The following is a 22,788-nucleotide window of genomic DNA, read 5'->3' as shown; positions in this document are numbered from 1 at the left end:
ACATTATGGTGAAGATGGGATCCAATTAAATTTAAAAGCTTTTGCACAGCTAAGGAGCCCATCAACAAAACTAAACGACAACCTACAGAATGGGAGAGAATATTTGCAAATGATGTGACCGACAAGGGACTAATTTCCAAAATACACAAACAGCTCATACACCTTAATATCAAAGAAACAAGCAACCCAATCCAAAAATGGGCAGAAGACCTAAATAGACATCTCTCCAAAGAAAACATCCAGATGGTCAACAAGCACATGAAAAGATGCTCAACATCACTAATTGTTAGAGAAACGTAAATCAAAACTACAATGAGGTGTCACCTCACACCTGTCAGAATGGCCATCATTAAGAAGTCTACAAATGATAAATACTGGAGAGGCTGTGGAGAAAAAGGAACCCTCCTACACTGTTGGTGGGAATGTAAACTATTGCAGCCACTATGGAAAACAGTATGGAGATTTCTTAAAAAACTAAAAATAGACCTACCATATGATCCAGCAGTCCCACTCCTGGGTACATATCTGGAGAAAAATATAACTCTCAAAAAGACACCTGCACCCCAATGTTCATAGCAGCACTATTTACAATACCCAAGACATGGAAACAACCCAAATGTCCATCGACAGATGACTGGATAAAGAAGCTGTGGTATGTGGTATACAATGAAATACTACTCAGCCATAAAAAAGAATAAAATAATGCCATTTGTAGCAACATGGATGGACCTGGAGATCATCATACCAAGTAAAGTAAGCCAGAAAGAAAAAGAAAAATGCCATGTCATAAAGCTAGTATGTGGAATCTAAAAGACACAAATGAACTTATCTACAAAACAAGAACAGATTTATGGACATAGAAAACAAACTTATGGTTACCAGCAGGTAAAGAGGGTGGGAAGAGACAAATTGGGAATTCAAAAATTGCACCTCTTGGAAAGTGATGGAAATGTTAGCTACCTTGATTGTGGTTGTGTTTTCTTGGGTGTATACATCTACCAAAATTCATCAAACTGTACATCTGAAATGTGTGCAGTTTGCTGTACAGGAACCATACCACAATAAAGGTGTTAAAAAAAAAAGTTGGCATGAGAGTTTGAGAAGGTTCACCGTGTTACACAGAACACCTTCTGCATCACTTGTGGGCCTGGAGTTCTGTCTGACTCCTGAAGGAAGGAGTCAGAGTGTGTAGGGGATGAGTCCCAAACCCTGGAGTGCAGGATGCCCAGGGAGATGGTACATAAAGACTCCTAGAAGATCATTCATTTAGAGACCAAGTCACAGTCTGGGACAAATTCAGGAAGGGACCATTCAAGACCCCAGGACCATTTATAGGCAGCTCTCAGGTAGACCCCATTCCTCCCATCCTTTCTCCTCCGGCCACCCCCCACCACTCTATCTACTCCCTAGTGTCGCACGAGCCTTCAGAACAGAGCCGCCTGACCCCAGCCACTCTGGGAGTCTTAAGATCTTTGTTCTTATTTGGACTCTGCAAGGTAGTCATCTGTGACTTCCAGCCACTCATTAAAATCTTCTCAGCTTTTGTTTCCTCATCTGTGAAATGGGTATGAGTGGTCCTTCTGCTTTTAAGATGTTTTTATTCTACTTTTGATTTCAGCTGCACCCCTCCGGTAAACCCCAAACTGCAGTGAAATCACCTGGTCCAGCCCCCGGCTGCCTCACCATCCCATCCTCCACGAACGATGGCCTAGCCTCTTAGGACGAGATATGGGGTGAAACAACAACAGCCTTGAGACTTTCCTTTCAGACCAAGTACCTTCCAGGGAATTTTAGAAAGCTCTGTGGGCTTGCAACATCATCTGTTCAGGTAAGATTATATAAATGTCAGATTTTGTTAGGAGTTCTTTCTGTTTTTTGCATAATTATTGTTATGCATCTGGATTACATGGATAAACTCACTCTCCGGTGAGTTTTACAAATTGTTTTTTGTGTATTTAGACAGATTCATAAATCTCCACCCAACAGTGTAAATCAACTGCAATTCAATAAATTTAAAAATAAATAAATCTCCAGCCACTCTAAAATCTTCCCCACATTAAGTCAAAATATCTATACTTAATAAGTACCATACTGTGTAAGGACTTGAGGCTAATGTCCTCTAAAGCAAATCTGACCCACCCCCTATGTTGCTCCAACTGTGCATTTGAAATGTTCATTTCTTCTTAGAGATGCCTCTTGTCAAATCCTTATTTGTTTTTACAGAAAGGTTGAAAATAAATGAAAGGAGAAGTCCACATTACCACTGGTCCTGGAGGGCCTGGGTCTCCTGGAGGTCCAACAAACCCAGGAAGTCCAGCATTCCCCTAAAAAGGAGCAAAACCAGAGGAATAAGCCGCTGCCCCCACCGTGAACACAACGTGATTAAAACCAACAGACCCGCTCTGGGATTCCAAGGTGTCATATATCTAAGGTCCAGCGAGGCTGCTATGGACCAGCCAATTTATGAACCATGATCAGTAGAGTGAGACTCAGAGGCTAGAAAGAGAAGGGGGTCTCTTTGAGGGAACCTTCTCAATCCCCCTACATACCTGACCCCTGGCAACAGGTGTACACACACGCACGCACGCACACACATCCGAACAGTTTTAAATCACTTCTCAATCCTCCGCTGAGGCTCCAGGTCATGTAATTAAAAGAATGCAGGAAATGTGTATTGAGGGCCAGGCATCAGGAGAAAAGAAACTCCCCAATTGCCTTCAGGTCTTCAGTGTCTAAGAAAAAGTATATGCTAACCACCGACTCACTGCCCGTCTTACAGGTATTTGAATGGATACAGTGTGATCTGCATGTAATTGGTGCTTTATCTTTTTTTTAATTTTAAACAAGAGAGAGAAGTCCTTCTGAGCAGGGAGCAGGCTAATCCTAGCCAGCAGCAAGCCAAGTTAGGCGTAGATCAGATTTTTCTTTATGTCCTTGCCAGGGTATAAAAACATCAATTACTGAGTGCCCAGAGGGTACACATCCTCTTTCCATTCCCCTTTTCTGCCCTGAACACTAGTCCATGGCCTTTTCCCAGAAGGCCTTCCTCTCTAATGTTTATCAGCTAAACAACCAAAGTTCTAGATATCCACAGGGTTACCCTTCCCAAAAAGGGCTGCTAATGATTGCGGCTCTTTAAGACTGACTCTTCTGAACCTAACAGAATGGGCTTTTCCTGGTAGATTCTCTAAAAAGCACAGTGAAAACATGACTCAGAGTCCACCAAGATGGCAGCCACATTCTTGACAGTCTAACCTGGAAGAGTCTAATCCTTGGACGAATCTTACAGAAATGGTAATGCTTGCCTTGCTGTTAAAGCAATACCCTTCCAAATGATGTTCAGATTTACCAAAGACAGCGGTGCCCCCAACTTTGGTTTTTTAAGGTTGATATTGCATAACTGAACCTCCAACTTCAATTTCCTGTCGTTATGGTTTGGTGAGCTGCACTTGCATTCAGAAGATGAAGGACAGCAGGACTAAGTAGGGAGTGACCAAGGAAGGTGCAGGATATCCTGAGGAGGACACAGGCTTCCTGCTAAGAAGTCCATTAACCCAGTGGAAGTACATTCCTGTGAGGAAAGTGTCATGATGTGACCTTCTGTGGATTTGGGGACATTCCCTTGGTTCTTACCTTCTTCCCTCTGATTCCTTTTGCCCCCTTTTCTCCTTGGGGGCCTGGATCACCATCTTCTCCCTTAAAAGAATCAAAAGTAGGACCTTGAGTGTAAAGAAAAATAACAAGTGCAAACAAATGACACATTCTGCATACTGGAGTGCCAGGTACTTAAAGATATCTTCTTACTTGTGCACCAGGGTAGCCAGGAAACCCAGGTTCACCCTAGTGTCAGAAATGAGATAAGGTCTTATTTAGTGTCATGTGATTAAGATCTTTCTTTGACATTCCTTGGTGGGGGGGAGGGAGAAGAAGCTATCATTGGAAATAGACTCAAAATAGGCACCAGAAAAAAAAAAAATTATCACGCAAATGTTTTCTTGAGTTACTCCCAAATGGACATATTGTATTTCAATTATCCAATGTAATTGAGTTTTACAAATTCTTCCTCCCTCCTTGATAATGAAACTTTCCTCTTAAGCATTTTTTAATCTACAGGTTTAAATAACCAGATGGATGATCCAATGGAAACCAAAGGGAAGGGAAGGGCCACCACACCGATTGCTGGGAGGCAGGTGCTCACTGTCAGACCAAAGACGGACTACAAAGCAAGTATTCACTCAACAAATATTCACTTAGCACCTACTCTGTGCCAGACACTCCTCTCGGCACTAGGAAGTCAGTGGTGAACAGACCAAAGACCCTGCTATCAGGGAACCGACCTGCTAGTGAGGAAGAAATGCACAGTCTGTCAGGGGGAGCTCAATGCTATTCAAGAAAAAGGACTAAGGAATAAAGAATGACACGGGTAGGGGCAAGGGGGGTAACTATTTTATATAAGGAGGTCAGGTAAAAGCTTTTTGTAAAGGTGGCATTTGGGTAAAGACCAGCATGAACTGAAGAAGCAAGCCAAGCAGATATCTGGGAAGAAGAGCATCCCGGGGGAGGAGAGAGGATGTGAAGACTGTGAACAAGGGTGTGAGCGTGTGCTGTGCTGGAGGAGCAGTGAAGCAGAATGAGGGGCAGGGGAGGGGCAGGAGGCAACGAAGTCAGAGAGCTCACGGAGGGGCCAGCTGACGTGGAGTCTTGTAGGCCATCTAACAGTGGGGCAACTCTGAGTGACATCAGAAGCCACAGCCAGGCTTCGAGTAAAAGAGAGACAGGATCTGACATGTTTAAAGGATGGCTCTGGTTCCTGCAAGGAGAGCTCACCATAGGAGGTGGGGGCAGAAGCAGGGGGAAAAGGTCGGTGGCTGTTGCCTTAATCCAGGTGGAAAATCACATTGGCTTGACTCAGAGGGTGGCAATGGCGGTGGTGAGATGTGGTGCAATGGTGGACAGACTGTGAAGACAGACTCACCATTTGTTGATGGATTAAGTGCAGCGGGTAAGAGAAAGAGACTTATTTAAGACGACAGAAGCATCTGTCTTGAGTAACTGGCAGGATGGAGTCTCCACTCCCTGAGATGAAGGAGCGAGGTGCTTTATTTAGGAACACTGCATTGTGCATTTAGGAGCACCATGCATTCTGTCTGGGGAAACTCAGTGGGGCATCCACATGGAGAAGACGGTGGTCTCAGAAAAGGAGTCCAAATTGTCCAGAAGAGGGAAATGGGGAGGGACATCTCAAAGAGAAGCAAGAGTATTTGCAAAGGTAAGACACGGACAAAAGGTCTGGCACACCCGGAGCTGGGGTGGGACCATCCGGCACAGATGGAAGATGAGGTAAGGAGTTTGGCTTTTAAATAAGGGAGAAATAAAATCAGCTTTTATTTTTTAAGGAGGGAACTATGGCAGCTATGAAATGTCATAAACAACCTATAGAAATGATTTCCGGCATATGCTTGGGTAATAACCCTTATTCTAGTAAAATAAAATAAAAACTCTGGTCCTTGGTTGAGAATTCTCTGAAAGGTAACCCTCACCTTTGTTCCTTTTCTTCCTGGACGTCCATATCCATCTGGGCCAGAAAGACCCTAAGAAAATAATACACAATGAATCGTAGAGTCATCCAGATCAATAATTGGTCAATAAAATCATCTGAACACAGATAAATCAGCAGCACAAAGAGGCAGGGGAGGCAGAATGGGCTTGGCGGAGGTTTATCCCACCTTTGTAGGATAAACTTTAGACTGCCTTCCTAGGGTTAGGAGGTGATAAGGGTTTAAAACTTTGAAAGACCATGAGATAAGTAAGCTTGTGTGGGTGTGTGCTTTAATTTTTAACCCCATCTTCAGCAAGATTCTGACCTCAGCAAGAGGCTACCTTGGTTGCAGGAAGCCAAATCATTGCACAAAAGTTCCCCTCGAGCTAAACCTGCTTTCTTTGTAGGATAAAGTAACAAAGGAAGAAGCTCGCAAGCTGATAGATCTCTAGGTATGAAGACAAATTTGGAGGGGAAAGGATAGAGGTAATGTCATTTAGTGAATAAGTGCTTATGATATAAACCCAGACAGACCTGAATTTTTATTCCACTTCCAACACTGATTACAGAAGTGACCTTGGGCAAGTTACTCAACCACTGTAAGTTTCAGTGTCCTCATCTGTTAATTGGGGATAATAATATCATCTAAGTATCAGGGTTTGGGGAAAGATTAAGTGAGATTGTGCATGGAAAGCATGATGCCAGGCACACAGACAGTACTTGTTAAGTGGCCCTGATTCTGCTGCTCACAGTGGCCATAGTAACAGTGATGCTGGTGGGGGGTTAATGGTGGTGGTGATGGTGGTGGTGGAGGTGCAGATGGTTCACGGTGGTAGTGGTGATGGTGATGATGGTGTTGTTGACAGTGGAGGCAGTGGGGAGGGAAGTCAATGTGGTGATGTTCATAATTATGAAAACGTTGATCATACTGCTGGGATCCTTAGCATCCGAACATACAGACAGTGAGCATTTCATAATAAAGGGTGAATTCAGAAACCTTTGAGATATTTTTTGCCAAATGGACAAAGATGGCACCTACATCAAGTAGGTCAACTGAGAAGAAAGATTTTAAAATTTTAAGCCATAAAAATCAGTGCTATAACTAAAGGAGGAAAATGTGAACTATTAGAAAAGAAAGAAAACAAGATAAAGAAAATGGCCCAAAATAAATTATTTGCAGGGGGGAAAGGATGCAAATGAGATTCAGTTGCTGTTATTCCAGCTTCTCTCTCACATGCCGTGTCCCCAGCACTGGCAGCCCCAGGTGCCCAAACCGAGCATTTTGGAGATGTCCCCTCTGATGTGACACCTTCAAGAAAGGCATTGCTGCTCAGTTTGTCTGGCCCAGGGAGAGGTCAGGACACAGAAGTTTGCATTGTTTTAAATCAGGATTCTTTATAAAGTTTAACAGTATTAAGGTCATCATCTGAGTTGAGTATAGATGCTAAACGTTATTTGCCACACTTGATAGTAATCCCATTCTTTCATTCTTTTCTTTCCCTTTCTGCATTAAAGTTTAAGTTTCTTAGGCCTGTTTTTTGTTTCCTCTCGTTGCTAACAACAGATGCAATTTCAGTGCTGAGTGCAGAACAACAGCAGGTCCTCCCTAATGAAAGAAATCTCAGAAATGTGAGCTGCAGGAAAGACAACATTATGCCCTATCATAAAGCTAATTCCCGTGAGGCAGCAAATTGGAAAGAGTCATGAAATAACTAACTTACTCTCGTGTTTGGAGAGATGACTAAGGTAAAAATGCATAGCCTGCAGACCATCCTTGGTCTCCAAAGACTCTTAAAATTTAAGTCTGCAACTCTGATTGGCTGTCTTATTTATTTCTCTGGGGGAAAAATATTGTTTCCTTGAACATTTCCGTATTCCTAAAGGCTCAAATGCTCCTAAGACATCTTGGTCTTCCAAAGAGAAGAGGGTCCTTGGAACTTCCCTCTTCGACAACATGCGAGAAGGCAGGATAAATTCCAAAGCATCTTTGGATTCTTTATTAATCTGAGGAGTTTGGGAGTCTCTGGACTGAGTGGATTCACAACAGCTCTAGTGATGGTCACATATTTGTAACCCCAAATATTCATCAAGAATATTAGAATTTTGTGTGAAGCAAGAACAAACAACAAAAAATTCGATCAGGAATCCAAAACAAAGACTGAAGGCTTACAGGTTGCCCTCTTGGTCCTTGTTGACCCAGTGGTCCTCTTTCTCCTGGAATACCACGTTCTTCCTTGTATGATGAAAAGTAAACACAAAATTAATTTTCTGCTGTGAGTTCATGCAATGTTATGTCATTTTCCTCAGATATGTTGCAGTCACTCTTTTGAAGTCCTATTGGCATCATCCTACAGTCTAAGGTCAGTATCTTCCTCTAGACTTTGTTAAATACAGGTAACTAGCAAATCTAGGAAAGATTTTGGTGCTGAAAATTAGCAAGCCCAGGTACGCAGTGCCAGTTACAAAATTTCACATTACCATGGCTTTCTCTAGGGGTGCGTGTATGACTCTATATTTGAGTCCTTATGTTTATCTATCTATTGATGTGTCCTTGTCTACTAATCTATGTAACCCTCTATCTGTCCATCTTTCTGTATGTCTTGTCTATACATCTTCCCTTGTCTATATCCACCTATCCAGCTGTGAGGTAATGGACAGTCAGTATCGTTACCAATGACATCAGACACTCATGCCAGAAATGATCTCATAATTCATAGAAGAGACCCCAAGCTGCAGTCAAGGAAAGGTGTGTTTTGTGACACTTACCTTCATTCCTCTTGGTCCGTCTTTTCCTTTGGAACCATTTGGCCCTGGAAGCCCAGCATTCCCCTGTAATGACACCACAACCCAAATTATCCGTAATGTTTTAGACAATTAATTTCATCTTCCAAAGTGCAACATATACACATGTAGCCTCTGAGCTGGGGGCTTGGGGCGGAGGAGCAGAGTGTTCTGAGCAAGAAGTCACCTCCCCCACATATCAAGAATGGGAGGGAGGATCTGGCTACCAGAGGGGAAGAACACCATCTGGCTAAGAGATTAGGAAGACAAATGCCTGGACTTTTAGTCACTCTGAATTAAAAATACGATCAAATGAGAATGAAAACAATACCATCGGTTATGAGGCTAGACATTTCCCGAACAAGAGAGAGGTGGCTCAGGCCTTCTTGGAGCTGCTGTTTGAGTCTCCAGGTACTCTAACCCCTGACTTACATCATGCTGCTCAGGTGTTTCAAGCTCTCTCAAATACTCCTTTGCCGCGCCTGATTGCCTGCCTCCATCTGATCTGACCCTTCCACGAGCCCCTGGAAACAGAGTGGGCGAGGCTCTCATCAGGCTCCAGAAAGAAAGACCCGAATTGGAGGCCAAGTTCAGCCACTTAAACGATCCAGATGAAGAGTCATTTCATCTCTTTGAGCCTCAGTTTCCTCATCTCTATAAAAGTAGGGTGATTTTAAGTAATGCTTCCTTATATGATTTTGAGGAAGACGTTAGTCATTTACACCCCTTTACACTACTGTTTTTCTCTTGAACTCTACATAAGGATAAGCCTGTGTCACACACCTTTGAGCCTCAAGCCCAATCTCATTAGTCAGTATATCCCCCAAACACCTAGAGTAGAAGGGGGACGGAGCTGGTGATCAAGGGCTACTTCCTTGAAACAGCTCTTTTTAGAAATTCCTGATGCCCACAGATCCCAGAACAAATGGGGTAGCCTTATGTTGTTTGCCCAGGAACATGCAGGTGCATGAACTGGCCCTTGGTAATGAGCAGCTATGTTGTAGCTGTCAGTGTCTCAAACCTACCTGAGCACCCAGTGAGCCTTTTTCTCCCAAAGTTCCTGGCGGTCCTTGCCTTCCTCTTGGTCCCTGGTCCACAGATGAAATTTAAATTCAACCAATTTTTATTGAGCTATTTCTTTTCCATGTACCACAAGACCATCTTGGATGCTGATGGAGGCACAAATGAAGGTGCTCTGACCCACCATGATCTCATTCATCACACTTGAATCAAGCAGCCTCATCACCCTGAAGCACCCACTCCCTCCAAACTCCCTCCATCAGGACACGAGTCCTCAGTATCTATATTTTTAACCTCCTCTCCAGCTGAATCTGACAAACACTAACAATTGCTTCCGTGTTTTAATTCACCCAACTAATTTTAAATCCTAAAAGGGGAATGAGAAAAGCTGTCAGGAAATTGATCTCCTTTGAGAAATCAACCTTTTCTTTCTCCACATAAAGGCTAAGGACAAGCGTTCACATTCTGATGTTATCAAGAGCCCAAACACATGGAAAAGTGGGCTAATCTCACTGTGCACCTTGCTAGGGGGTGTTCATTTTCTCCCCGATCTATTTTACTTTACTTACTTTACTGACTTTTTCTGCCACTTTAGATTTTCTCCCACTTTTCTGAGAGATGCTTTCCTCTGTGAAGGACTGACCGGGCTTCTCCATCCCTGGGTGAGGTTTTTTAATCACCATCCCATACCATCCGTAGTGGGAAGGTGAGAATCCAGGGGAGCTTTTACCGATTATCTCCCTCATGGTTCACGACATGACTTGCTCTCCTGTGTTCAGCCATACAATAAAGTGAACCCAAAGGAGAAACCCAGGACACAACAGTGGTGGGGGGGTCCACAGTTGAATTTGAATTGAGCCAGTGTTCAAGAGGAAAGCCGTAAGTATCTCTCAGCTCTTTCCCCCTAGGTTGTGGACACTATTTTCTACCATAAAATAAATACAATCGCATCTCTAATTACACTCTGATTTGATCCAGCTCTTTCTTCAGTACCTTTGTCAAGTGCCAAAACAGCAGAAACTTTCTTAAATGACCATCTGACACTCATAGGATTTTTAACGTTACGGAGAACGATTCAATGCATTAGTAAAATTTGTTGTTACAAAGTTTTTCCTTTTAAGGGTACTTGGAAATAATGTGGTTTAAAAAAAATGTAGAAAGTGTCCCAGAATGGTTTACAGAATGACAGATTTGGGTTATGCTTAGGAGATTTCAAAGGAACTGGTTATCACTCCATAGTTTACAAGGCCCCACCGGACTGAATCCTTCAGGGTGAGACCCTGGCCTTCATGGTCTAAACGACCCAGCCTGTTTGCAAAGTGCCCTGTGTATACTGGCTACTCAGTAAACACTCTGCTGATTTTTCCTGCCAAATTGATCCCAATTTTAAAGAATTAAATCCTATTTGAGTAATTTGCACTCACAGCTTCAGAGGCAGTAATTCAGAGCACAGGCTTCATAACTAGACTGCCTGCACCTGAACCTGGCCTCCATCACTTCCTAGCTGTGCGAGCTTGGCCAGTTTACCTCACTTTTCCAGCCCGCCCCCCTCCCCCGCCATTTCTCCCCTCTAAAACGAGGAAGATAAAACCTCCCCACTGAAGGCTTAAATGAGTTAAGATAAGTGTCTAGGGCCGTATCTAGGACACAACAAAAGCTCAATAAATATTAGCCATCGGCATTTAACCTCCCCAGAAAAGACGCTACATATTTTGCTTAGGGAGGCCCTGGCAGGGAGCATCGTAGAACATTCCAATACATGTTAAATTCCTATCAGAGAAGGTAAAATTTCAAACGAATATTGCTGAGCACTAAAAGCAAGTTCACTGATACAACCTGTGAGCCTGGATGGCCAAGCTCTCCTGGGTAACCTTGTTCGCTGGATTCTCCACCCCATACCCTGTCGAAAGGAAGAAAACTCAGTGAGTTCTCCAGGCATCTTCAGTGTTCCTGTTGAAGGCAGCCTTCCCTGCAAGAGGTCACTTGAAAGCCACAAGAGAAAGGCAAAATAATCTGAAGGTCTGCGTTCAGTCCTCTTAGGACACAGAATCAGGGAGGAGGTGTGTGAGGGGGGTCCCACTTATTTGCTTAGGACATTCTTATTGTCTTTTCCAGTCTCCTTCCAAACAGCTAGTTGTTTAAATATAAAAGCACTTTGTTTAAATAACCCAAACCCCCAATTTACACAATAACAGTTCCTAAAAGCCCATCCATCCCTTTTAAGGGCTAGATGGTCCCTGGTGTTAAGGACCTTTATCCCCTGTGAGGAAACTCAGAATGTCAAGCACAGCAGCAAGTGTGGCATTTGGGGACAAAGGCACACACAGCACACAAAGAAATAGCAGAAAACTGGCTTTAAAATCCTACAGATCCCTACAGCACTGAGCTAGCTCTCTAGGCACAGGGTGAGCTATTAAAATAATTCATCTGGTAACTGATTTAATTCCTCCCTCAAATTAATATTTCCATTTCTACAGAGAAGATACATATTCCAAGATTGAGGACAATACCTGTTTTGTGACCAGTGCTGCCTTCTTTTTCACACTGCTCACTGTTGACCAGGCTACTGATTAGTTGTAGATTTGCAAAGACAAGAAACCCTAAGCTCAGAACAAAGCAATACGTGGATCAAAGACTTGTGCTTCTTAAGTTTTTTAAACCATTCAGATAAATGGGAAGCTCTCCTACTAATCATTCCTGTTAAATTGTTCTATTCTTCAAGAGTTGATTTCTAGATTCGTAAGTGTGAGTCACATTTTAAAAGGCATGTAGCTAGACATTTTGAAATCGTTTGGAAGATGTGGGCCAATTTGCTCATCACATTAGTGACATTTGTAGTACAACAGATTGGAAAATGATGCGGCTCTGTACAGCAAAGTTCAGACTCTTTCACATTTATACTAGGGAAATCATTACAGCAAAGAAAAGCAAGAACAGAACAAAAGCCCTGTAATACAGCTTTTTCTTTTCATCACTGTTATATTTAAACAAATAGAAATTATCTAAATGTTCAACATTAGAATGGTTTAGTAAATCACTGTTCTTCAACAGAGTAGAATATAATGCATTAAAGTGATACTAGTAAGATTTGGAAACATAGAAAAGCAGAATATAAACTAGTATATACATTAAAAACAGCTCTTTATTATGTATGCAAATAAAGGAAACATACAAACAGGAAAATAATTGCAGGAGGGCGGTGGGTTTGTGCACATTTAAAAAATTAATGATATTCTTAATTTTATCTTAAGTAACAAAAAGTTTTCCCTTATTGCCAAATAATCTGTGCATTGATTTGTTTGCCATAGTACAATCTTTTCCATAAATAAGATCTTATTTAAAATTTCATTTTATTATGCACCTTGCAAAAACCAGCACATCTAATTTATACCCAATAATTTCCCAAGGTCAAGGGATACTGTAATCTGGAGTTCAGCACCTCTTTAAGCCACATTTTCCCAATAATACTGACTGATCTTTAGCAAGTTACAGCCTCAAAACTTAAATGAGTCCTATGACCACGGCTCCAACACTGGGTTAACTAGCAAACCACTGACTTGTTGGATAAACCTAGTTCACTCTAGAACCTGCAAGTAATTATAAATTTTCCTCTTATTAAAAACTCAAACTTGAATAGAAACAACAACAAACAACTACAGTGATTCTTGAAAAGAGCAAAAAGTACAGGGATTCATCAAGATTATGATGCATTAAAGGGAGAGGTTTTCTATTAAAGATGGCCATGGTCACACATTTTTCCCAGCTCCCAAAATGAAAGATTGTTGTTCAAAGTCTGTCCCCAGAAGACAACAGTGCAGAGGCCCAGAGAGCAATCAGCCCGGATTAGAGCAGGAGGACAGAGGGCTCAGGAAGGAGGAAACTAAGAAAAATAAACCTCACATGTTAGAATATATTGGGAGGTTAGCAGTTTTGTGGAAAAGCTTTATGATTAACTAGTAATAGGCACCTGGGGAGAGAGGGTGACTCAAGGAATACAAAAGTGACGGATAAATATCACTTACAGCCATTTGTGATGTTTATCAGTCATCATCTGAATGATGAATTGATTTGACCAAAAGTAGAGAAAATAAGTGTATTATAAGGATGAGTTGAGGGGAAGTGTATGGAAGAGATGGACAGGTTAAGAAAAATCTTTGTTCTCCATCAGAAGAATTCAATAGAAAAACATTCAAAATGGAAAACAAAGAAATAGCAAAGTAAGCAATCTGACTTTAAATTTATGCACAGGCTGAGCTCTGGTTCAAATTAAATAAAAAGGAAAGACATAGGAGACGGAGTTCAGTTTAACAAACCAAAAATAACCAAGACCCAACTGGGCAGAGGACCCACTGCCGATGGCTAGTTAGATAAACCACACACAGGATTGCAAAAATATTAAATAATTCAAGAGTAAGAAATTCTTTCCACTGAGCCATTTAATTTCTCCAGAACTTAGCCTAGTCAAGTTGTAGTCTATTTCTTTCTGCCTTTTGGGGGCTAAAAACAATAGGCTACAATGATAGTTCAAGACATTATTTCACAGATGTTCAAACTGAATTAAAAGCATAAGAATCTATTTCAAGCCTCAACATTTTATGAGAAGTCATATTTTACTTAGTGTCAACAAAGATTGTTTGCATTTTTGAGACTTGAAATTTCTCAGTAGCCATGCTTTTCCAACATGTTTAGTTTGAAGACACAGGAGTCTCACCTTCTTTTGTTCTGAGGAGGTCACTGCCCACCCATCACACACACACACACACATACACTCAGCCATTCCCAGGCTCAGAAATGACATAAGTCAGTCTCTGACCTCTCCTCCACCCCTAAATCCTGAGAATGCTAGGGGGAAAAAAATACCAGCAGAGCAGGACCAAACCACATTAGAGAGGAGTCCACGTAACTCTCGTTTTGAACAAAAATTTCCAAGAGCATCTTGATCTTTGGATTTGAATCCTGTCTCCACCACTTACTTATTAGCTATGTGGTCTCTGACAACTAACTTCACTTTGCTAAACCTTTATTTCCTCTCTTATCCATAAAAAGTAACCAATGATGCTCATAACTCCTGGGGTTGTAGAAAGGTTACATGAGGTCATATAAATAAAGTGCTAGACAAATGCTTTGTAAAATATGATTCCCCTACAGAGATGCCCCACCCCACCCTCAGATAACACCCACCAACCCTTCTTCGGAAATTGTAACCGCTTGGTCTTTTCTCTTTATTTAGTGACTATGAGACCCCCTTATGCACCTGTAGTAAGTCCCACTTCTTTAAATGAAAAAGTCACTATTTCAGAGGTAAAAGCAATTCTTTACGATGTTAGCTTATTTTCAATCTAGGTGAACTGTTACAGCAGGTTGGGGAGGGAGCAGAGAGGAACCATATAAACTTTCCCTTCTCCATGGAAACCTCTCAGGGATCACGCAGCCTCCATCAGCCCAACCAACACCTGCCTTGACCCCAGACAGAACTATTTACAGAAGCCATATGTGTGGAATAAGAAGTAACTCTTTCCAGAAAACACTGACCTTCAATCCTGGCAGACCTTGTCTTCCTCTTGGACCCTAAGGATAGAAGGAAAGTGGAGACCTTAGAGAAGGAAACAAGCCAGTTTTCACCCCAGCCTCTCTCTCTCTCCCACAAAAGCAGATAAAATACATCCAACAAGTGGCTATACCTACCTGAGGGCCAACACTTCCTGTTCCCCCGTGAGGTCCATCAATATTAGAACTTCCCTGACAAGAAAGAGGTAAAGTGATTGGTTTAGATAGCCACACATTTCCGAGTTTACCCTCTAGATATGGGCTGTCCCACACAGAAACCACTAACTAGCCTGTGGCTCTTAAATTTAAATTAACCTAAAGTAAGTTAAATATAAAATTTAGTTCCTTAGTTATAGTAGGTACATTTCAAGTGTTCAATAACCACAGGTGGCTGGTGGCTACCATATTGGACAGTACAGATACAGAACAGTTCTGTGATCTAGAAAATTTTGTTGGTCAGCATTCCTCTAGAAGCAAGTGGATTTAATTTGGTGTTCTGAAATATCCACATTGTGGGCATTTTCTCCCTAGATTGTTTGTTTGCTGAACAATATCCAGCAAGGGTTCACCATGCTGGGACAGTAGTCATATGTACTTGCCAAGAAGCCAGGTTTAATACTTGAAAAATGTGCAAAAGGAAACAGAAGACTGGTCTCTGCACATGTGGAGTGATGGGTAGACCAGACGGTGCAAGGGGAGGCTATTCAGTCATGATGGGGACACTTCCTAGAGCTCTCACCTATTTAAGGTCTGAAGTGGGAAAATAAGTGGTGTCCAGAGAAAACCAAACTGAGTCCACATTTCAGGAGAATGGAAAAAAACATCTTGGGTCCCAAATAGGGATATTTTAGATAATTACTCAGTGAAGTTGCATGCTAACTCAGTAAGAATCCATAAATTGGCAAAGAATATGAAATACAGAAACATACAAAACAGAAACAGATTCACAGACATAGTAAACAATTTTATGATTAATGGGGGAAAGAGGGTGGGAAGGGATAAATTTGGGAGTTTGAGATTTGCAAAGGTTAACCACCATATATGAAAATAGAGTAAAAAACAAGTTTCTGCTGTACAGCACAGGGAACTGTATTCAATACCTTGTAATAACCTTTAATGAAAGACATATGAAAATGAATATATGTGTATATATATACATGACTGGGACATGATGATGTACACCAGAAATCAATACATTGTAACTGACTGTACTTCAATTAAAAAAAAAATTTTAATACAGAAACAAAAACAATTTGTGCAAAGCTATTCTTCTGTTATTTACAACAGATCAAATTCTGATACAATCTAAATATTCCATGAAGTGAGAGATGTGTTAATTACATTATGGTAGAAATGCTTTTGTAATCACATAAAAACAATCAAAAACTATATTTATCAGAAGTTTATAAAGTAGAAAAAAATTGTGCTATCATGTTGTTCTTTCCAAGTATGCTAAATTTTGTAAGTAAATAATTTATCCAGATAAGGAGAAAGACAAAATGGTGATTCCTCATTTTTTATATTGTTGTAGAACATTTCTTAATAAGCTCATGGGATCCTCATCTGAATGTCTCAGGGAGAGTAACTTTGCCATCAACAAGTTAGGAAGGTCTAGTAAGCTGATGGTTTTCTTAGTCACTGGAACTCCTGAATTTTTTTCTCTACATTTTACATTTCTGTACTCTCAAATATCTGTGGTGTTACTTTTATAATCGGAATTTTTACAGTGAAGTAGATTTTATGAGGGAGAAGGCTTTAGGTAAAACACTCACAATTTGTCCAGATGTAATAAAGATTCTTTCTTAAAATGGTTATCATTTTCTCATTTCAACAGTAAGTAATTTATTTGCAGCCAACATAGTAAAGAAATTATTTGGGCAGATGCTAGAATCATTGGGTAAAAGATGGTTGGTAAATAAGAACTATGCAGTCTCAGGGTGTCATCTTCCAAATTAATCACTGGACAGAGGGAAAAGTATGTTCACAGTGGATGAATCTGGTGGACACCATCTTAATCAGATGACAAAATTAATGCACCAATAATGAGGGAGACTGGCAGTGTCCCACCTGGTGACTGAGAACGGTCCAGCATTGATTAATCTCCTTTCACAAATGCTAACCTGAATCTAGCCATGAGGAAACAATCAGGTAAATTCTAATTGAGGGATGCTGGTGTACTGGTCTAGATCATCAATGTCATGTGAACAAACAAATAACTGGGCAATGGTTGTGACCAAGACAATGAAATGCACCACATAATCCTTGACTGGGTCCCGGGACAACAATAAAAATAGTTGTAAAGGGCATTATTGAGGCAAGTGTGGAAATCTGAATGTGGGCTGTATATTAGAAAAACATTTTGCATTGATACAAAAATTTTTCAAATGTGATGACTGTATTTTGCTTGTATAGGAGAATGCCTTTGTTCCAATTAGTCCTCAAATGACTCAGCAAGATATGTACATATATTACCCATGTATTTGTACAGAGAGACGAAAAGCGGGGTCAGTGGTAACAATTGGTGTCCATTACACTTGTCTTGAAACTACAAATTTTTTTGCAGGTTTCAAATTTTTCAAAATAAAAAGTTGAGGTAAAATGTAGAACAGGTTCATCACATACTATTTCAACAATTCAGAGAACAAGGTTAAAGAAAATAAATGCACTTCTGGCTGTTTATCCTTCTAGGAAAAATAGATACGGGTATCTTCTACCCATTTGGACCCCTTGTGGAGTACAGAGTTTTGTAATCTGGTTTTTTTCACTTAATATCATACCATGAATGTTTTCCTTGTTAGAAATAGTCTTCTAAATTATTTTTCATGGCTTAATAATATTTTATCGTGTTGGTACACCATCATTTATACGAACAATCCCTTTTCATTGAACACGTAGGCTTTGCAGTGATTAAAAATCATCACCTTGACCATCTTTGGAGTTAAAACCTTGTTTGATCCATGATATGTTTCTGGATAAATTTTTAGAGCTGGGAAGACTGGGTCAAAGGACGTGCACATGTTAAGTCATGGCAGGCACAGTTGGCAACCATGCAACAAACCCTCCCCTTTCTTCCTTGCTGACAAAAATCTCAGTTTTGTTTGGTGCAACAACATGCCCCACTCTAAGGGCTGACTTACAACAGGTCTAAGTCAATCATGACAATCTCATCTCTTCTGTCAGAGACGTGCTTTCTCTGGTGCTCTTAAAATGGGGTGAGGGTGGGTGGGGAGCCCAGGACCCAGCCAATGAGCCAAATGAGCTATAAACAGAGTATTGCTGGGAGTGCCCTGATGAAGGCAAGCCCCTCTCCTGCTGCCATTTCATGTAACAGTGGAGATGAAATCCTTAATGCCCAGCCCAAGAACCACACTGCAGATGGCACCCTGGAAAGAAGGAGCTGAGCCCCTGATGACATCACTGGGTTTTGATGACATCACTGGGTTTTGATACACCGCTGAGCTCATGTACCAAACCTGCCCCCACCTGGATTATCAAACACATTTATCAGCTAAAGCCTGCCAGTCAGGCTTTCTGTCACTTGCATATTAAAAAACACAAACAAAAAACAGCCGTTCTAACTGACATATGTTGACTGATTGCCTTCCACAAAGGTTGTATTGCTTTTCATTCTCCCGGAAGTGTGAAGCCGTCACTGGTTTCCCATCCCTTCCCCAAATTCTAGGCATAGAATAAAGTTCCTCTGTGGTTTGAAAGACGGCTTCATCAGGGCCCCTTCTCCAACCAGGTTACAGTCAATCTGCTCTTTGGTAAAACCGAGGAAAGACTGACCCCTAGGGGGCTCTCATCTCAAAGCACCTAACAGGCTAGGCCGTCAGCATGCACCAGCTGCAGGCTTGTGTAACTGGCAGGAGTGACTTCCATCATCCAAATCTACGCAAAGAACCCTTAGTTAGGAGCCTTCTTTGAGCTCAGCATGGGAGTAGCGAGCACAGGAAAGGAAAATGCAGCATGACGTGGCGCTGTTTCAGGTACCTTTTTGCCTGTACGCACAATTCAGGCATCCGGTGTTCAAGGTTAACCCTTTAGCTAAAGTCAGCGATGGACACCTCGGACACCTCGGAAAGCTGTGAGCAGGAGGGTCCCCCCGGTGCCGAGACGGATGCAGCAGCAGACAGTTTGTCTAGAGACCTGAGTTCCTTTCCAGCAGTGAAACCATGAGCAAATCACAGCTGATACAGATCAAGACCTTTCTTGCCATGATAACCACTGACTCCTGGAAACTTTGAAATGGTTTCTCTACTAGTCCCACCCTGCGGATGAGGAAACTGGGGCCGGGATGGGTTCAGGGTGGCTGCCCTGCTGTTCCCTTAGCTCAATCCCATAGCTGATTGAGGCAATTCACATGGCTCTCTGATCTCAACTCACCAAAGAAAATCCTCACAGTTGGTCCAAAACAACTGTAATCGACAACAGGATGAGAAATTCTTGCAGCAAGTCATGACGATTTTCTCACATAGCTGTGTAATAATGATCTTGTTACAAACTGGACTTTATTCAGAACCTGGGCGTATATAAAATGGTTGCGAACTAGCCAAAATTCATGAAGGAGAATGGATGTCCTAAGGTTTTTGTCAAAGGATGCAAATAGGAGTTCTAAGCAAATGGAAGTTCCTCTAGAGTTGTGAACATTTTGCTATGCACACCCCATTCCTGGAAACTGGGAAGGATGAACTCTGTGGATGGAGGTACCTGGGTTATTTCAGTCATTATTCAGAATCTTGCATTTTAATGTCTTGGGAGTAAAAATCTAAAAATACCTTTCAACAAATTGGTCTCTGTCAAGATAGCAAGTCTTTTTCCTTCTGTGATGACTCTTATCACAATGCTTCTAGTATTTAGAACTAGACAAAGATCTTCTCTTTAAAAATGGATGGTACCCCATACACATCAATTGACAGTTGCCATGACAGAAAGCAAGCCAGCGGGGTGATGACCCTGAGCATTTTTTAAATCGAGGCATCATTATAAAATTGGAGAATTTTAAAACTGAAAGGGCTTAGGCATCATTGAGTCCCATATTTTCAATTCGGAGATGAGGAAACCAAGGACAAAAGAGGTAAAGTAAATTACTAATGCTGTGGGAGGTAAGATCTGTACAAAAAAATAATAATAAACCAGGAGACAAAAATGCTAGGACAAGGATATAAGTAGAGATTAGCATTCAGAGCTCCTGTTCCCATGGACAGTGGAGACCATACATTTTCACTGTGGTTTTCTCTGCTGATCCAACCTGAATGCCCACGACTCCTGCCCCAGCCAGCATCTGCTCCCAGGGCACCAGTATCCCCAAAGGGAGGGAGACCTTCTTACCTAGTGTCCATGCCTCCCTTTTTCCCCCTTGGGGCCTTGGGTGAATCTATGAATTCCAGGATCTCCCTGGGAAAATAAAAGGTTGCTTAGCTCAAATGGGTAGGAAAATTATGATTATTAAAAAAGAAAAGGCACCAAAGTGGACCCTTTCAGTTGTCTGAGCCTGCTCAGTATTCCAAATACCCAGTGCAGTTAAAATTCTAAACACTTTAAGAGCCCAAACGTTGTATAAGATGGACTTCCTTTCAAATCCCCTATTGGTCACAATACTAAGACAGGCTGAACAGATGCCTCATTAATGAATTATTCATTGTCCTCTGCCTTTGTGCCCAAGCAAACAATTCACAGTCCCTGGATTAGAGCAGCAGAAATCCCTGAAGCCCCACTACTCACAAAATCTCCCCTCTCCTCTCCATGCTCACCAGGTCATCCAGGTGGCCCAGGCAAGCCCTTAAATCAAATTTTTAAAAAGTGTCACTTTTTAAACTCATCTATTGCCTAAAGGGAAATGGCAAATGAGATTCAAATTAAAAGAGCAATGTAGTACGTGAACTTTAAAGCATTAGCTGCCAAAGAGATGAGGTTGAGACACAGAAAAGAACATACTTTTATTGGAAATCTGGGATACACTTGGCCCTATATGTGCATTGCCTCACAATTCAAGAATTAACCTGCTACATATGAGGAAACTGAGGCTCAGAGAAGTCAGACCCTGTCCCCCTACCACCAATACCCTGGATCTTTTCACAACTTCCTGATGCTCCTACACAGAAATACACGTAAGGAAAAGAAGGCTTTCTCCATCAGTACTAGCAGCGCAAGATCTTATGAAAAAGAGAAGAAAAGAGAGAGAAATGCTTCTGGAGCTCCTGACTGCTACAGGCAGGGAACCAGAGAGGTGGAGGAACTTGCCATTAGACTATGACATGAAAAGCAAATGGTTGCTTCTCTTAAAACCTGCTGTTAGATACACATGACTGTATCTAAAATAGATAAACACAAGGTCCTACTGTATAGCACAGGAAACTACATTCAATACCCTGTAATAACATATAACGGAAAAGAATATAAAAAGAAAAAAATATATGTGTATGCATATGTACAAATGAATCACTTTGCTGTACTCTTAAAGCTAACATTGTAAGTCAACTACAATTCAATAAAAAAAATGTTTGTTAAACCTTGCTGTTAGTGGTACCACCTCTGTGCCATAGTTCCTACAGAATCACAGAATTGGGGAGAGCCCCCCCATGCAGGAGCCTTCCTCGGATGATGTTATGTACCTGGTTCTGGAGGGTACACACCACGCCCTGAGAATAGTAAAGTGGGGCCCCCTCTGAAATCTGACTCTCAGACACACAGGAAATGGGATGTTCTCTGGTTTCCACACGAAGTCACCTCATAATGTCACTGGAGACCTTTCTTCACGTCTTCCCCGGTCTGATACAATGGTAAGAAGGAATTAGTTAATTCTAAATTTTAATCCTGCTGTTTAATTGACAACCAAGGCAAATTTCTTTGACTTCTCAGTTAAAAACAATTTTCTCATCGGTGAAATAGACATACTTATCTTATAGGGCTGTTACAGGGACTCAATGGAATAGTAAATTAAAATGCTGAGTACAGGGCCTGACATATGGTGCCTATTATGTTTTGTCCAACATGTAGTCCTTCCTTTTTCTGACCCAGACACTGGCTTCCAGAGTAATCTTCCAAATCTGTAGCTTTGAACACATGTCTTACTTGCTTAGAAACTTTCAACAGCACCTGGTGACTCAGCAGAAAAGAACAAAACCCTTAAAACATGGCATTAAACCGGTTCCAACTTGCCCTTCCAGACTGTCCTCCCACTCTTTATACTTTTGATCTCACCCTCCACTTCTGTTGAAGTGGAATCTTTGTTTGTCCAAAACCACTCTGAGTTCTTTTAATCTAAGCCTTTTCTTTTTCTTAACCTGGAATACTGTGTGTGTGTGTGTGTGTCTCTCACAGAAGTCTCAGTGGAGAATGTCTTGATTTCCTGTGTTCCCTGGGAATGCCTGAGTCTTCTCCACCCTGAGCACATTCTCAAATGCCAAAGGGCCTCAGTAGGGAAGGCTGGTCTCACATCCCCTTCCTCCTCCCTCACCATCTTTTAAATTTCATTCCATCATTACTCCCTCACTGAAGCCTTCCTGACTGCGCAGGCTGGATCAGATCCCAGTGCCATTTCCTTGCCTTTCATGTACTTATCTCAGCAGTAATCTTACACCTATTTCCATGATTATTTCATTAATATCCGTTTCACCCCATAGAGGCAAATCCTGAGAAACAGAACTTATGCCTATTTTGGTCCCCATTCTACAGTCTTCCCTAAATTACAATACATGCTCAGTGAATTTTGTTGACTGATTGGATGGAGAAAGGCCACTCTACCTGAGATTCCTCTCCAAGTCACTGGGCTCCCATTGATTCTTTATTTGTACCATTCTTACAGCCTTTTTCTTATCCTATCTTGTATTAGAGTTATTCCTGTACAAATCTTATCTCCTGCACCAGCAAACCAGCTCTTTATTGGTCAACCTTGACTC

At 41.5% G+C, this 22,788-nt stretch overlaps 1 protein-coding gene across 8 annotated transcripts in view; it reads right to left on the bottom strand.

Moving 5' to 3' along the window:
- LOC116281358 (uncharacterized) overlaps nt 1–22,788 on the bottom strand; it is a 58,413-nt gene that overhangs the window by 5,146 nt on the left and 30,479 nt on the right. For 6 of the 8 annotated variants that reach the window (XM_072957963.1, XM_072957956.1, XM_072957958.1 and 3 more), the window contains 10 exons: nt 15,026–15,079; nt 14,873–14,908; nt 11,177–11,240; nt 9,346–9,408; nt 8,753–8,844; nt 8,306–8,368; nt 7,710–7,772; nt 5,541–5,591; nt 3,634–3,696; nt 2,262–2,324 (listed from right to left, as the gene is read on the bottom strand). In XM_072957963.1, coding sequence (XP_072814064.1) covers nt 2,262–2,324; nt 3,634–3,696; nt 5,541–5,591; nt 7,710–7,772; nt 8,306–8,368; nt 8,753–8,844; nt 9,346–9,408; nt 11,177–11,240; nt 14,873–14,908; nt 15,026–15,079 — 612 coding nt within the window. The remainder of the gene's footprint in view (nt 1–2,261; nt 2,325–3,633; nt 3,697–5,540; nt 5,592–7,709; nt 7,773–8,305; nt 8,369–8,752; nt 8,845–9,345; nt 9,409–11,176; nt 11,241–14,872; nt 14,909–15,025; nt 15,080–22,788) is intronic. The other 2 variants (XM_072957962.1, XM_072957961.1) reach the window with 2 other exon arrangements.

This window comes from Vicugna pacos, unplaced genomic scaffold, assembly GCF_048564905.1.
Source record: "Vicugna pacos unplaced genomic scaffold, VicPac4 scaffold_113, whole genome shotgun sequence".
Taxonomy (NCBI): Eukaryota; Metazoa; Chordata; class Mammalia; order Artiodactyla; family Camelidae; genus Vicugna; species Vicugna pacos.
This window is presented reverse-complemented; position numbering and strand designations above follow the sequence as displayed.